The sequence below is a fragment of the Phalacrocorax aristotelis genome, chromosome 9 (assembly GCF_949628215.1).
Source record: "Phalacrocorax aristotelis chromosome 9, bGulAri2.1, whole genome shotgun sequence".
NCBI classification, from domain to species: Eukaryota; Metazoa; Chordata; class Aves; order Suliformes; family Phalacrocoracidae; genus Phalacrocorax; species Phalacrocorax aristotelis.
Genome location: NC_134284.1, coordinates 24,681,768 through 24,699,226, shown reverse-complemented (window position 1 = coordinate 24,699,226; position 17,459 = coordinate 24,681,768). Strand labels below are relative to the sequence as shown.

The following is a 17,459-nucleotide window of genomic DNA, read 5'->3' as shown; positions in this document are numbered from 1 at the left end:
TCTGCCATCTTACATGTAACCAATGCATACTCAGATCCACATAAATCAGTGGGGCTACCTGCCTGTTGAGGCATTCCCAAATAACCATTGATTTCCTATCGTGAGTTAAGGCACCATGATAAATTAGAAGGAATGCACGTAAAACCTGAAAACATGCACAATTCATACCTCAGCAAGTGCTGATCTAAAGGCTGTCTACCAGAGACCAACTTTTTTTATTATAACATATTTTATAATGGCATACTATCCAATACAACTGCACTAGGGGATGGATAACAAGCACTGTAAAAAGTCACAGAGTAATAAAGAACATAGTGGCTGCTAATTTACCTCCATCTTGAGAGTTCATGATATTCAGAGCAAACAGCATTGCATTGGAGAACGTGGTAGCCTCTTCTTTGCTTGCAAAATTCAAGCCATAGACCTGTCGTGCATCGCGCCATTGATGAAAGGTAGGTGTGGCTTGATTGTACTTCAGTCCTTTCACAATTGAGTAATTAATCACTACCTGTGATTTGAAAGAGAGGGTGAAGATTAAAAATAGTTCTGTTTTCAGCAGGGAGAGAACACCAACCCTTTGGTAAAGGGTAATTATATTGGTAGAGGCAATTCATATAGCAGCTCCAACATGGCTGTACAGTAAGGTAGTATGTGTTGCAATGACAGAAGACCCACATCTGGAGTGAGATTTACAACAATTCAATTCAGCCTCAGGGACTTGCAAGCTAGTTTTGCAAAATCTATTACCTGCTCTTGTTTTCTACAGCACCTCTGCACAATACAGCTGTGCAGATACTGCAGACAGATGTCAGGAGTCAGGGCCAGCAGCTGTTGCCATCTTTTGGGGGATGATCATGCACAATTGTCAGACAAAGAACCAGACACAGGTCTTGGCACTAACCCTGCCCTACAGCAGATAAATGTTTGACTTGTTGCATCAGCCTTATTTTTCTCCTCCCATGCACCTGATCGCCAGCACCTTCTTATGTTGAGAGTTTTTTCTCTAAAATCAGATAGGCAATGACAAAACCAGACAACCAAATATTTCCTCTCCCACTTCCTCCCTTGCTGTACGTGCTAAAATTTCCAGGTAGGGGGTCACTGCAGCAGAAGGGTGGTTCTGTATGTTTTGATTTAATCTTCTAAATAAAATGCCCTGTTTATCCTTGGGCAGGGTATGTGGGACACCCAGCTACACAGTACACCTGGGATCTGACCAGAAACCTCCAATGCTAAAAGCGTAAGCTGCTCTACCTGAAGGTGGAGAGGCAGGAGTGTCCACTGCACTACTAATAGGCCAGAAGGACCCGTGGCAGAGAGAGCACCCCTGAGATACCCATCTGTGGACTGACAATGGCACTCTGTTGTGACACAAATTTAAGAAAGAAAATGCCAACAGAAGGGATCATAATTATTCTCAAAGACAGGCACAGTGCAGTTGAAAACAGAAAAGGAGTAGGAAATGGAGGCTCCATCTTCATCAGCCCACACAGGCTGGGGACAGAAGGGAACCAGGGACAGAGAAACTTAGATTGAAAGCAAGGAAAATCTGAAGTTCATTCAAATATAGCAAATCAGGTTTTGAATATCTGGGATTGTTTCTACAAATGGAGTTATTTTGGCTGGAGTTTTATCAAGAGCCAGGACAATCCCTCAATTTCTGGTCCTCACTGAAAGCCAGTCAATGGAAATCCTCCATCAAACTAGATTGTACAGCTCATCTGTAAATTAGGTGGGCTGGAGACTGGTTTACAGAAGTAGGAAGAGGGACCTTGGTGCACACTGCCCGGGAGCTCACTCTTACCGTGAGTCTTACCATCCTGGAGAACAAGATGAGAGCACAAACAGAAGACAACAAAACAGAGAGACAGTAACAAGTAAATGCTGTACACAGTATTTATTGTTACAGGTGGATCCTACACACCAGAAAACCTACCAATACATCTTTTTTTCAGTCTGATTGACCAGTACTTTATAAAGTTTTGTTAGTACTATTATTGCACCTAAAGAACTCCAATATATTTAAATAGATTAATGATATTTTTGCTAGATGACTGACAATTCTTTTCAATTATAAAAGCAGAGTTTTAAAGCTAATTTCAAAGATTAATGACTCCTAGCTCTGAGTTTTGACTTTTCAGTGGATTGCCAATTTAAATTGGCAGAAAAACATTAGATGCGCACCTAATACATAAGGAGAAAATTGGTTTTTGCACATTCCTATTTTTGAAGGATGACATTGTCTCATTTATATAGATAGTTAACAGATATCTGATAACTGTATTGTATGAATATATTAAAAATTATGGAAACCAGAAAAGAAGCCACTATACCAGTAGATAATTAGATATACTCTATTTCTATAATGCATTTACTTACTTAAGCCAGCATTGAACAGTGACATAGCAGATAGTCTTTGAATACTTGGTCTAGCTTTAAGCAGAAATTACCCTGATGGTTATTGAACATCAGGCATCTGGGCCAACCGTTGCTCTCAAATCAGTATCGTTATTAAGTTTCCATGTAGACACACTGGGCAGCAATCAGATCTACACTGCTTGCTTTGCCACATTTCATAGAGAGATTCCTGACCTGTGATCCAAAGGGAGATGGCAGGGCCGCATACATTCAGTACACAGGCTCCCAAGAGTTGGTCCCCTGAAAATGGGAACCGCATCGCCAGCATACTGCATGGGAAACCACCCACACCAACCAGAATGATGTGAAAACCAAGTTGCTCCAGCCACAGCAAAGCAATAAATTCACTCTTATAGCTGACAGCCTAGGTAGCCCTTTTCTCTTGAAAAATGGTGACATCACACCCATTCTACCACTGAGCATTGGGAGAGCCTGTACGGATATTTCTCACACTCAAGGAGTCTCTGGAGCATCAGGTAGGCTCATGCCTGGATTACTAACCTGACAGTTTTAACATGTACCAATTTTTAAGTCTTCCAACCACTTCTGAGTAGCTTAAGGAAGAGAAGGCACAGCCAGTATCTTCAAGAAAATGTTTAGAAAGATGGTGAGCTTCTACCAGGCTTTGCCAAGTGAGTATTTCTCACCTAGTGAAAGAATCTTCTGTTTCAAAGGACAGCACTATTTAAGTCTAAAGGGCACCAGAGGGTGTAGTGCAGCTGTATAATGAAAGACAGAAATTGTAAAAACCTATGCCAAAAATTGTTTAATGGAAGTCAGGTAAGCTGTTCAAAATTTGCTTTCCCAGAACATCAATGAAAGGAACTCGGAGAATCTGCTCTGTTCTGAAGGTTTGATTCCTTCAGTCAAATAAAGACAGGATTTGAATGTTGACCTTCAGTAATCATCAGGATGCCTCACATGTAATACCTTGTCTTCAAACTCAAACCAGAGAGTTTAGAACTGGGAAATGAAACATAAAATAGCCAGTTTCATTTTATCTGCTTTGGCTAATGTTTCTGGAAAACAGAAAAATAGAGGGGGGGTTCTCCTGCTGTTGTTAAAAATGAGTGCACAAAGGCATCTTGTACAGATGGTGTGGAGACTCTGCAAGGCACGTGATGATAAGTAAGTGCTTCAGAGCAGTAATTAAAGATAAAAAGGTCTCCCTGTTTGGAGCACAGCAGGTTTTTTTACAGGTGTTTCTAAGGGATCTTTACTCTAAAGCTTCCTATGTCAGTAAGATAGCAGCTGCCATGCTGAACAGACCAACAGTTCATCTTTTCATCTTCCACTGTAGGCTGTAACAGGTGAACTGGAGAAATTTACTGGAAATTTTGCAGAAAGAAGTAATGGATTTGCCCATAACGAAGAATTGTCCTGTAACTCTTCATCCAGAGTTTATCTTAGAAGCTGAAACGTGACATTTAATGTGCCTATTTTTTTCTTTTCCAACCCCTTTTACTACTTTCTACCCTGAAACAAAGTAGTCTTGTTAGTGATATAAATGCCTGTGTTGTTTTGAATCCTGTTACATTCTGGATTTCAATTATGTCATATGGCAAGGAGTTTCACAGACCAATTGTGCATAGTATTAATATGTTGACACCTTTAATTGTTCCCATCACTTTAATGTTAAAAAACTATTTGCTTCACTTCTACCAGGTACTCTCCTCACCCTTTCATCTCAGTTTCAAGTGTAGGTTCTCTGGGGCAGGCAGGGAATTTTGGGATCTATGAAAAAAATCTCAAAACCAAGAAGCCCTTCCCTTTGACTGCAGTCTGTAGGCTGCTGAGCTATAAATTGTCAGCAGCAATGATGTTGGTGTGAACAGGATTCACAGGAATGGGGCCAGAAGGGATCAAGGGGGCCTCAGGACCACATCTGAGCTGTAACCACAACCGAGATCACGGGAGAGCTCCCACACAAATCTTACCACCCGTACTCTCGCTTATTGCACCAGAAAAGACATTTGCTTGTTTCTCCTGAGTATGAAATGGCTCGGAAGTTTGTTACCAGCTTGGGGTCTGCTGTGCTGCCAGCACTCAGGCCCCTTTCATGGGAAGCAGTCATATGATTGTTAAAACAGGGAGGATACAGTGTGGCAGCTAAAAACTGCTACAGCTGAGGCCAGATTCTTTATTTCTGTAAGCAGGCCCAAACCTGACCAGCTTCTAGTAAGTTACAGTGGTGATTAATTAGTTCTTTATTTTTCAAAAAATGTGGTTTAGTTTATAACTCAAGAATGCTGTCCCCATTTCAGTTTTGGCTTAGGCTCAAATGTAAAACGTCCCACCTTCCCCAAGGCCCTGTTTTTACATTCACTTCTTAGCCACATCAATACACCAAACCCTCAGGAGACATGACTGACTTTTGACTTGCAGCCTCCTCCCCACCTATTTGTTCAACACAGGCCTTTCAGTGATGAGAACACGCTGAGCTGAAATCACTTGATGCAAAATCATCATTTTATATCCTCAGTTGATCAGGACTCTGAACTGGGGAGCTACTGCTTGTCAGCTAAGCCATAAAGATGGACCACCTGTATGTTTTTAGCTTTGCGAACTTCTCGCACAGTGACTGAAGCTAACACGCTTCGCCTTTACAATAGGCTAGGTTACAGCAACGGCTGGCAAGTCGCAACACAGAGGTAAACCATTTGCTTGCGACTGTTGGGCTACAAGAAAATGAAGGCTGCAAGGACACATCAAAGCTCGTGACATCCAGTGATTGTAATACTGATCTGGCCTTAGCTTCAAACCAGTTCTGGCCTCTGTGGCTACTTCAAAGCTTCAGAAGCCTGCTTCTGGTTTTCTGCAGAATACCGCTCATGCCAGCATGAGTCTATGCAAATGTATGTGTCTGTGCAGATCAGGGAGGGGAATTCATGCACTGCTGGTCTGTAACTTAGCGCTGCTGCTGCTCGCAAGCATGCGATGAGCATGTCACCCCGACACATAAGGACAACAAGAGGTCGGTGACCACTTCCCAGTGGTGAGAATGATGCTCAAGATCTGCCAGTCTAAAAACCATATTTCTTGGCAGTGAACTTTTTAGACCCCGTCAGCTAGAGAAGAAGATAAACACAGATAAGGTAAGCAGAGTAAGAAGACAGTACCATAAACTCTAACACATGCATCAAAAAAGGGCTACAAAACAGAAAGGCAGCTAGACAAACACAACAAAAGGAGCCTACAGAAGAAGATAAGTGAAGAAAAAAAGAGGATGAAAATTATAAAGATTATTAGAGGTGTAATATAAAACAAGAAAAATTAAAAGGGAAACATTAAAGGTATGCAAGGGTGAAGTCACAAAGATTACTCTAGGCTGTGCTTTGCCAAACAGTATGTAATAAAAACTTAAAATTATTCCTCCACGGTATTATTGCGCTTCATATTTTAAACTAGTTTCTCAGCTCTTAGAAATCTTGTAGCTTCATTAGCTTCATTATATGCCAAATCACATATTAGCTCAAGATTGGTCCTTTTCAGAAAAATATGGCTTTCTGGCAAAGCAACAGCTTTTACTGAAACCTCATTTTCAGTGTGATTTAGCACAATTTGAAAGCAAGCATGAAATGGCGTATACAGGGGATTATTTTAACTGAAATTCATTTTTGTTCTCGTCAAATGCAAATACTTAGCAAGCCTAGCAAGCTTATGATTTCATGCGAGACTCATATAAAATATATTAAATTCTGAATCTTGAGACTTTCAGAATGTTCCTTTTAATACTACTATGCTATGCTGTCTTGAACTTACTTCACTCATTGTACTGGATTTTTGTAATCATATTTAAGGCAAATACATTCTTTTAGACAGTTTTAAGTGACTAAGGAAACCTATAATTTTTTTGTTTGTTTGAGGGAGGATTTTTAGTTTTTAAACTCTAGAAAAATATATTATTCTATCTGTTTCCTTCTGAATTTATGATTTTTAGATGGCATACTCTTCAAGCGCAGGAACATTTGCAAGCAAATAGAATTTTATGGTTAATACAAAACATGTTTAAAGTACAGATCAAGATTTGGCTTTTTAATATATCCTACTCTTTAAATTGTACACTCTGGTTAAGACAGACCTTTGGTACATAGTCTCCCTTACATATGTATTTGTAGACTTTATGAATTTTTCTTGTTTTACACCAGCTATTCAGACCCATCTTAGATTCTAGTCACAAGAAAATCATTTGCATTCACCTGCTGGCTATGTAAAATGAAGAGCTAGCATGGCCTGTTACAAAGCACCACTGGCTTTCACAACTGACTAAGAAGCCGCTGTATTTCACTTATTTTTGAAAATGTTTTCTACTTTTGAAATGGAACTACATTAATATATTGCCTTTACTGAGAAGGATAAAAGCAGTGGTAAAAGATAAGGCAGATGTTTCAAGAGCGCCCTGCAAGGAGCTGAAAACTGATGTGCTAAACCCCCCACCTATTTCTATTCTGCCTTTCCTTTTTCAAAATGATGTATATGGACAGTGTAGAAAAGTCATTAACATTTCTAGTAAGCAACCTGACTACCTTTTCCAGTTGGCCCAAGCATCATTACAACTGACAGCTGAGGGACATCGTCTGCATTTCCAGGAGCAGATTGGTCAATTTAACACTTGTGGCAACTGAGAAGTAGTGGTGCCCCGGGCCTGGTTCTGCAGCTTGGCCTGGCTAGGCTTGGCTTGGCTTGCCCTGCCCCTGCCCATCTCATGCTGGTGGCGGTGCTCATCACACCTTCCCAGGAGGCAAGGCCGCTCTCTGAACCAACAGAAAATCAACCACCTACTCTCTTCTGATTCTTCTGCCAGGTTGAGGGCTTGAGGTGAGTGTGGGAGGTGGGCAGCCCGGGCAGGCTGGGCTGCCACTGCCATACCAGCTTCATGTCAACACACAGAGGGAGTCCCCGACTCTGAAATGTCTACTCTAAAATGCAAATGGCATGACAGTATAGCACCGCCACTACCCCCCCCCCAAGTATATTTTTGCAATTTAGGGTCTAAACATGCCATTTGGCTATGGATGGCACACACTGCCCAGCACACCCACAAGGCAGGCTGCTGCAATCTGGTGGCCGAGCAGGGTCTCATCCCAGTTCTGATTATCTAAATCCCATATAACTCCTTTAATACCCAAGGAGGTCCTGCAGACTTAGGCTGCCGTAAATCAGATCACAGTGTGCACCTAGGGTTTTAAAATGCATTATGAGGAACTAATTACTTATCACGGCAATGTAACTACCGCTCTTTGTGAGATGGCAGTGCAGAACTATTGATTTGTTTTTCTTTTTCATACATAGTACAAAAAACGAGCAAAAAGTAAGTTAGAGGGAGCTGAGAGCAACACCTGCAGAATGAAATAAGGCTCATTTCACAAGCAAAAATGGAGGGGGGGGAAAATAACATTAAAATCTCTCTGGCATTTACCAAAACTTTGGTTAAATAAGCAGTAACAAATTATGATATATTCTGTGCACAAAAAACATTATACAAAATCTGAATGACTGGAGTAAACAGACTGATAGGCACCTTGCGGGGAGCAGGAAATGTTGCTAGACTGCATGAAGTATAGAACTGATGGTATCAAATGTGATCAAAGGTTAATTTACAGGAAACTCAATACAGTTACTCACTTGTTGATCTTGCAGTTTAACTCCAACTACCCTGAAGGTGTTAGTGGCCGTGTTGTGGTATATGTTGATTCTGCTGAATCCCTGCTGTCCAGGTTTGATTGGCACCCATTTCTTACTGGTATCGTCATAGACCATAACTGAAGCCCGGGCTTGGCAAATACTCTGTTCACTGGAGAGCAAAAACAACAAAATCAGGAAAAAAACCAGTGAATTTGCTGTGTACTACTAAAAATACCTAAAAGAAAAGAAACCAACAGAAATTATCAGAACTACTTACAACACATGTTTTATAAGAGATCTCTTAATCCTTTGAATGCAATCTGCCTGTTAAATTAAAGCTGCCATGTATGTGTTCATAGACTTAAAAAAACCCTGCAATATGCTGCTGTTTGAACCGATAATCTATATAATATAAAAATACTAGGCCCTGGGGAATAACTTGTATTGTACAAATGTTAAGAAAACTGTCCAGCAGTATGAATGCTCCATATATTTTATGTGCCTACTGGCAAGTGAAGCCTTTCATATTTGCATGAAAACTTACCAATAATTTACAGCTTACTGACAAAAAAAACGTGACATCCACAGCTGAGTTACACATTTAAAACTGGAAGCAAGCAGACCTTGAACCAAAAGCCACGTTAGGTAAACTAAAGAAATCAATTACGTTAATCCAGCTGACGCCTAATACCCAGACCTGCTGACGCACTTAGAATTCCCAGAATACACGGTGCAAAACACAGAGGAACTCCTTTTTCCTTCATCCTAGTAGCAAAGAAAGTGGGAAAGGGGAATCCACAAATGTCTGTATTCCAGTGTTAATGTACATAGCCATTATTTTATATAGCATTAATAACTATTTTTCTTCTGTAGAGTCACAGAAATTAATCAGTTCTTTACCTCTTGCTTGCATATTCATGACTAATATATGTATACTAGATTTGTGTGAAAACACACCCTTCTTGTGCAAGAAATGCCACTGGCAAATACTGTTGAGGTGACATGTCAATATGGATCAGGACTTCAATTTCCACTCCTAACTTCCCAGCCACTTTTCTTATACCAGAGGAAATATGAGTTCCATATATATATACCTTTTATATATACCTATATATATTTATATACCTCCCTTCCTTAGCCCAAGCCGTACTAAATAATTTTCAGCAATGCAATATCAAGTGGTAATCTGCTTTGCGCACAAATCCTTTTTTCTCCCTCTTGTATATATGTCCTTGTTTTTGTTTTGCCTCAGTAATGCCTCACTTGCACACGAATACACGAGAAGCTCCGGGGTGGTGGTAACCCATATTGCTGCACTGCCACCATGCCAGATTACACCACTTGTAAATTATACCCAAACCCACCTGACCCCACCACTGTCATCATTTCAATGAAAGGGAGCATGTTACTGTAAGTATTAAGAGGATCTGGGTAGATTACAGCAGCGATTTTCAATCTTTTCTTATTTGTGGGTCTCAAAAAGATTTCCAAGGCAGATGCAACCCCCATTGTACCCTAAAGCCTACTGACTCCGGCTTGTTTCATCAGTCACTTCGCATAGTCTCCAGGTAGCCCACAGACCTGCTTCAGGCTGTAGGTAAGAGCCTGAAAACTCTTCACAATGTTTACAGAGGGAGCAACAATGCTGGCAGACATCTCCATAAAGAACAAGGTAATAAAATTCAGAATAAATTGTATTTTTATTACATAGCATGGAAACAGCTAGATTCTGTTAGTAGAGCAATATATTCAGATCAGAAAGACTAAAGATTATTTTATTTATATTCTTCAGAATTTACAAAATCAAGTTCACCCACCAGTTGCTGTTGCTTTGTTATATGAGATACCTGGAGAATAGCTGCACCTCTGCTGATGTACTCGCCTAGCAAATACCTCTCCATCTCTTTTTTTTAAGGTAAGCGAATGTTTCGTGGCAGCTTCTCCATATCTGACACTAGCAGCTGCAGGATCTGAGCTCACTCCAGCCTGCCTAATCCTCCAACTGGTGCAAGAGCTGCACACTGGCAGCAGTGGCGGCACTGCCTGCATTCTCCAGACCTGCCCAGGGACGCTTACTCTGCCTCGGATCCACAGATGGGGAGAATGGGAGTGAAATGCACCAGCAAAAATGCGAGTACACTGGATTAGCTTTGCCATGTGAAAGTGGAATGGCCAAAAATAACCTCTGGTGTGGTCTTGTGGCTGGGTGTTGCCCACCTGCCTTTGCTACCAGCTGCCTCATGCCACCTCCAACTCCAGAGGTGGGGGGAGCATCAGCTGCCTAGGGCCACAGCAACACCCTGCCCAGCGAGCCAGCAGGCCCCCAGAAAACATGGTCCCCAGGACAGTCACATTCAGCCAGCATGACACCAGGTCCTTCCCCTCAGGCCTTGCCAGTTGCTACAAGCCTTGCTGTACTAAAGGAGGCAAGAGCGTGCCACTGGTTTCATCAGAGCAAGTCTGATCAGACCCAATGATGTCTCCATTTCAAATTAATTTTGGAACCCACAATCGCCCTGGGCTCCTTATTTAGTCAGAATTAATTAAATTATCCTTCCTTACAAAAAAGAGAATGCACCTAACCACACAGACACGAGGGCCTTACCGTGGTGTTATTTGTAATGCCATATCCAGATTTCAGTCGATACAGCAACTTCGCCTTCAGACTTGCTGCCATTGAAAACTGCAGCAAAGAACCCCTCTACAACCTCATGATTGAAATACAGATATAGACCCCAAGAGCAACATTTAATGCATGACAACCAATTGTTACTGTAACATAAAGCAACACATCAAACTCAATCCCTGCTCTCCCTGCAGTCAATGGAAGTTTTTCATCATTCATTTAAATGGAAACAGGATTAAGCCTGTTATCTGGCCTCCAGTGAAATAACAGAAAGGAACATAAAACAAGTACAGCAGAAGGGGAATCCTTTCCTGCAAAGCACTTCATCAATCTTTCAAAACCTAAATCACCCCCGGGGACCCATCGCTAGCTTGCTGTCTCACCCTAAATGGAGGTGTAACTCTTTATGCCTGAAGACTCTGTACTGGCCCTACCCACTAACAGCACAACTCTCCCACTGCCACTTTAAGGGGCTTCCCTGAAAACAGTCCAAAACCCATTCCTCTTATAAGTGTCAGTGAGAACCTCTCTATTACCCTCTGCGGAGTCCATTACTTTAAATGTAAATCAAGCAACATTGGTTTCATGAAGCTCCAGCAAAATTTTCCGTTATTTTTGGGACCATTGACACTTATGTCAACTACACATAACAGGTAATAAATATGGGTTTTATTCACACTATTGTACAGTCACATTCTTTCTCCATGAGAAGACTCTGGCAGATATCAGTATTATACACAAAGTCATGAGTGTAGCTTCTAGAACTTGCCTTATCTTGCTAAGAGTACACAAAAGTTACTGAAAAATGGGTATGTGTTGGAGAAGATTCATCAAGTTTTGCATACCTTTCCAAATATTATTAATTCCCCTATTAATTTTTTATGTTACGTTAATATGCAAGTCATCAGACTCACCCACCCGGGTTTCCACCATAGGCAATTACGTGCAAAAAAGACAAAAACTGCATCATGGAGGGGTCTTAATGACAACATTGTTCACGTTTGTGCATAATGTCTACTCCAGTGCGCTGCAGTATGCTCTAGGGAAGATCTGAGACTGTATTTACATGTGGAGGGAATGGGTTCTTCCTAGGGACCCCTTTACTCCCAAATCCTAATATCCACCCCTATCTATTCTGAAAACATTTTCTCCTCAGTGCTTTATATCTGTGGGATGGCAAACCTCTGCACCAGGACGTTTGTTTGCCTGACGTTAAAGCAAATCTGCTTAACTTCATATCTGACAGAAGCAGACTGCACTGGGAAATCCTTTGTTCACAGCTGGTACCTAAAATCCAGCATTCACTGTTGAGATTCATAGAATATTTTTTCAATATTACAAAACTATAGCTTAAAAAATATATATATGTTTGCAGGCAATACTGTTTCCTTCATTTTGTTTAACTCATTTTGGCCCACTGTCTTCCATCTTTTTATTTAGGATTTGCCTTCACAAATTAGCAGATTAGCTAATTTGGAGTTAACCCTTCTTGAAAGGGTCAACTTTGACCCTTCTTGCCCAGCCCCAGTGAGAGTGGGCAGCCAAGTACAGCACCGGGGCTGCATAGCATGCTTGGGCTGGCCGCACAGATTTGCTGTATCCTCCTTGATTTGCTACCTCCGGTGTCAGCAGCACTTCCAGCCCCAAATGGGTCACATCAAGCTTAAAGGTACCAGTTAAGGTACAGAGACTACTGCATCTAGGGAGAGCAGTTTCGAGGTAACAGTGAGGCTGCACTTTGAGACAGTGCTGCAATGAAGACGGCTTCATCCAGAAATGCCTCTCATCTTCCATCTGTGCAGAACTTGAAAAATGCAGTCCTTTCTTCCTGGCTTTTAGTAAATTTATGGTTACCAAGGTCTGATAGCCAAAAAAGAGGCACAAAGGAGTATGGAAAAGATAACACAGGGAGCCTTAGGGAAAGTATCTGCCTGATTTGTGAATTATCGCATGAGACTTAATGGGGCTGCTTGACATTACCTGGCTGACTGCAAGTAATTAAATAGAAAGAGGAAACATAGGGGGAAATGAAATGATAGAAATGACTGTGGAGGTTGGGAGTGGGGGAGGCGTGGGTTGGGGAAACATCCTTCTGCTTCTCTCTGTCTAGCCTAGTGCGTTATCCAAATTTACAAGGAAAAAGCTTAGGACGGAGCCACAAAAGACCTGGAATAGAGAATCAACAGAAAAAAAGGGAGTAAATCATAATATTTGGAGGCAAGTCTTTAGTAGAGAGGCCTGAAGGCTTTTCTCTCTTGTTCCAGACTAAGAAAAAGATGAGAAGCTAACCTGCACTGCTCTTTCATTGACCTTCATTCTCTTCTTAGAAGGTACTTCTTATGAATAAAACTTTTGCAGAGTGTGGTACTGAGACACTGAGCCCACCTCTGAACAGCGACCCTGGGCAGAGCCTGCCATGGCACAAGGTTATCCCAGCCCTAGCCCAGACCCCTGTTTAGCACCAGCCCACCCAGAGGGCAACAGGAGAGGTTTAAAATACTTTCTTCCAGAGCCACAGCAGTGTCGTAAAGCTTTTGGAAGGTCACCGACTCATGCTCACAAAAGGTGTAACAAATGACAGCAACTAACCAACTTCAGGGTTAAACACCTAATTTTGTGGGCTCTAGTCCAGCATGCCAGCTGGACAAGGAGACTTTCACTATCCCTTATATTTACAGACACAACTGTCTCCTTGGGGCAGAAATTTACTTAGCATAAACTGTGAAAGCTCCCCTGACAGAAATCAAGCTATCATGCTTTGAACCTATTACAGATCTATCTTGTTTCAAGCTGCTTATGATTCTCTCATCTTCAAATGAGCTGTCTTCTGCTATTCTATGGAAATGCAAACAGCTACTTTCACAAATATTTACCTTATTTTTAATTTCTATTTCTCATCCATTCCCCCCCTCTCCAGCCCCTCCCCCCTTCCCGTGCACTCTACATGATTAATAATTAAAAATTATTTTGGACTGACCTAACCATCCTTATTGGTGTCAGAAATTGTTAATACTACTTTGCCCAAGGCTTGTCCTACCTGGGAACGAACCCTCAGCACACAGAACATGCAAGATAACTCACAAGCCATTTAATACATCTCGCTCTACTTCTCCACTGATTGTGCCTACAGAAAGTCACAGCTGTGCGGTGAAACCTGACATGCAAGAAATAGATGCTAATGCTGATTTAAGAAGCTGAAAGAATTCTCTCAATGTCAGCTTAAACAGCTAACATAAATACAAAAACCTGTATATGGAGATGTGTGGTCTGTGTGACACGTATCTGTGCTAACCTCAATAGTAAGCTACAAGTTATGTTCCTGCAGCATTCAAAGTGTACTGCAAATTCTAATCGACTAATTTGCTAAACATTTTAATTGGTTCCACTACAACAAATATAATAACGATTGGGATGCAGGGAGAGTGTTTCAGTAGTAATCTTTATAGAAGCAGGTGGACACTTCTCTCAGACAACTGGATTTACATAACAAAAAACCTGGGAGACCCTCTAAACACAAGTCAGCCAGGCCATCTGGGCTCATGTAGACCATGTCTGAGATCTGAGCTCATTACAGATAAAGCTTGCTGTAGTGCAGGTGTTCTCCAGCCTTCCCACCAGAGATTCACCACCAGCTTCGCTCATGACCCCATTTCTCATTGGTAAGCTCATTTCTCCAATACATCATCAGCCATGCTTGTGACGCCTTCTGGGACCTCCTTTTTCAAAGCCTGCTTCCCTCTGCAACCAAACTCACAGGACAGTCAGTGTCAGCATCATTCACCCTACCTCTGTCCCAGAGCACTGAAGAACTTATTTCCTCAGCAACACAGCAAAACCTCTTTGTTAAAGAACAGCATTTAGCCACTCGATCACACTAAAGGATAGTGGAAACCCATAGGGACTTTACATTCAGATAGGAACTTCTAATCCCCAGTGACATGTAGATGCCTAAATGTTTTCTAGCAGACGTTTAGAAAAATAGCAGTCACAGTTTCATATATAATATTGAGGTGTCACAACAACTATCCCCATTTGCTTTTTTGAGTTCCATTTCCTGGGACCTGTTGAAAAACCAACCCATGGACCCAGTGGTCAGTCCTCAGTTTGCACTCCTGGCTGCCTGCATGTGCAGAGATACCTCCATGACAGTGTTGCCCTTGCCTCTGTCAGCCTGAAATGAAACCCAGTTCCCAGGGGAGCTGCTATTTTTTGGTCTCTTGCTCAGCTCGTGTTTACACATGGAAGATCTGCCTTTGGTGCTGGACTTTGGCTGCATCAAGAGCAGGAGGTGAACCTTTTGCATTGAGCATCTGCTGCAGGTGCCTGGCCATCACCTTTCTCCACTGTTAAACTCCAGCATCTAAACAGTTTAATATTAAATAATTACAAGAAAATAGTACAAATACAAAACCTCCTTCATAAGCAGCTCTCAAAAAGACTGACACTGTTAAATAAAGTCATGACACACCTGCAAGATAAATACATATTTCACAGAGCAGGAAATGGTAACACTGGTACCTACAGCATTAACAAGAGTAAGACAAACACCAATTCACCTGCAGAAGGAAGAGTATTTAAGGGTTACTCTTCTTTCTGCTAGCAATGAGGCATTACTTTTGAATTCTCCCTTGTTACATTGGCGTACCCAGTGGGAATTGCCATGTCCAGTACCTGTTGCAGACATCCATTGTAGACACTTCAGCTGGAAACCAAAAAAGAGATAGTTTATGAGACGCCCAGATCTCACACTAAGCCAGGACTTCGGGAGATGAGTTGCTAAATTCAGGAACATGCATGCGATCCTGGCATGACCAGAGAAACTTGCATAACCTTCTGTCACCCCTCAGTGCTCTTGAGCATGGAAGAAGTGAGTAGAAATACAAAAAATAAATAAAGTATGCAAAACAATAATGCAGCAGACGAGATGCTCCACCTGGGCCTGACTGTCAGTCCAAAGCAGCTCAGTCCTCAACAACGCCAGTGAAAGACTGTGGAAAGCCCTGACCTCTTGGTGTCCGCTGCGGCACTTAAATAGCACATCTGCCAATCTGCGGAGATTTAGGGCCGGCAGAGTGGCTGCAGATTGATGCCCTTGTAAGCCAGCACATCTGCTTAGTTTATGTTGCTGAGATTTTGAAACTACGTGGTGGAGTTAATTTTAACCCATCACTTTTCTGGTAGGTTTTGCAAACTGAAGCGTAAGAATCTACATGATTCTAAGGGGAACTCCAGTCATCGGTATCTCAACTCAACATCTTAAAAAAATGCTTTAAGAGAACTGCTTTTTTTGCAACAGGCACTTCTTAGCGGAAGTGTAGTGATTCAGCGAAGTGCCATCACTGCCAAGCAGCCAGGCTCCCAGAGTCACTTTCCCTTCAGCTTCTACCTGCTCCAATAACATCAGGTCACTGCTGTCTCCTAATGGAGAAACTCCATTGCTCTGTTAATGCTTTAATTCATGCAACATTTCTTTCTGCAGTGAAGCATGGTTCACTTTCAGCTTTTGCATACCACCTTGAAGATATACTTTGGGAGTTCCTAAAGGTAAATATTAAGTAGATGTTCAGAAGTTCCTAAAAATAAATCAACTAAATGGCCTGGGAAAACACTATGAATCCAATTAGTTAAAAACAGTAAAAAAGCAACTTGACTAGATCAGGTTGCTATTCATATAAACCATTTCCCTTCACCCTTAAATTACAGAAATAAAAACAAGAAGTAACTAATTGTATAAAATATGCATTATGCAAAATCCAAAACTGAAGTGTCAAGTGAAAATATATGACTGAGGGCTCTCTCTCATATCCATATTTCAGGAGAATAATACCTTATACAAAGGCTTTGAAAGATCATAAACATAACTAATAATCAGGAGAGGCAGACTCTTAAGTGAACACAAGAAATCAACATAAAGGTCTTTCGTTAAAGCTGGCATCACTTTGCCTTGGTTTCCCTTCAATCCCACAGAAATGCAAATAAACCTGTGACGATTCCCCTGGAGTCGACGGAGGCAGACCAGGAATGAAGGAGGCTTGCTCCATCAAGTCAGCCTCTCCCTCACTGCCAGGGGGTGCATATTAATGTAGCATTCCCATAAAAGCTTAATGACCCTTTTATACAATTATAAATTATCCTGTGAGGCTATAACGAAAACACAGACCTTCTGCGTTTGTGACAATAAATGCTCTCCTTCCCATCCAGTCACATTAACCCTGGTCAACAAATTCCCTGCCATCCTGCACAGTCCCCAGACACTTACCTGGCTGCCATCAAGGAAGACCTGGTCAGGTAATCTCACAGGAGTATATGCTCAAGTCCAGCACGTGTGCTTAAACCCAAATAGGCTATTTCACCTTATTACTGAGCAGAAGACAAATTTGGCAGGGAGACAAGCCAGGGGTCTATACAGGCTTATAACCAAAACAGGAAAGGGAAGCGTTATTGAGAGAGCAGAAGGGCAGGAAGTAAGACTTATACAGCAGGGGCGGGGAAGAGACTTTAAAGAAGAAATGTGTTCTTTCTCTCTCAGCTGATTTACTGAACGAAAGTCCAGACAATATAGATTAAGATTAGATGCGCTGCCTTTGCCTCATTGGTGGCATAGATATTAAAAACATTTAGCTTATTTTCTCAAGGTACAGGTTCACTGTCCAAGAAAAAGAAAAAGCAAACAAATCTCAGACCCAGAAAAAATTGCTGTTATTCATTTATGGCATGGGTGTTTGCACGGTGCAGAACCAAACCCAGGGGCCCCGGCAGTACCTAGGACCCCTGTCCTGCCTTGCCACCA

The 17,459-nt window shown here is 41.7% G+C and overlaps 1 protein-coding gene across 9 annotated transcripts in view; it reads right to left on the bottom strand.

The window, feature by feature from the left end:
• EVL (Enah/Vasp-like) overlaps positions 1–17,459 on the bottom strand; it is a 155,535-nt gene that overhangs the window by 68,578 nt on the left and 69,498 nt on the right. For 7 of the 9 annotated variants that reach the window (XM_075103904.1, XM_075103900.1, XM_075103903.1 and 4 more), the window contains exons 2-3: positions 8,044–8,212; positions 331–508 (exon numbers count right to left, since the gene is read on the bottom strand). In XM_075103904.1, coding sequence (XP_074960005.1) covers positions 331–508; positions 8,044–8,212 — 347 coding nt within the window. Of the gene's footprint in view, positions 1–330; positions 509–8,043; positions 8,213–8,587; positions 8,861–16,928; positions 17,085–17,459 lie in introns of those variants that run through there. The other 2 variants (XM_075103899.1, XM_075103902.1) reach the window with 2 other exon arrangements.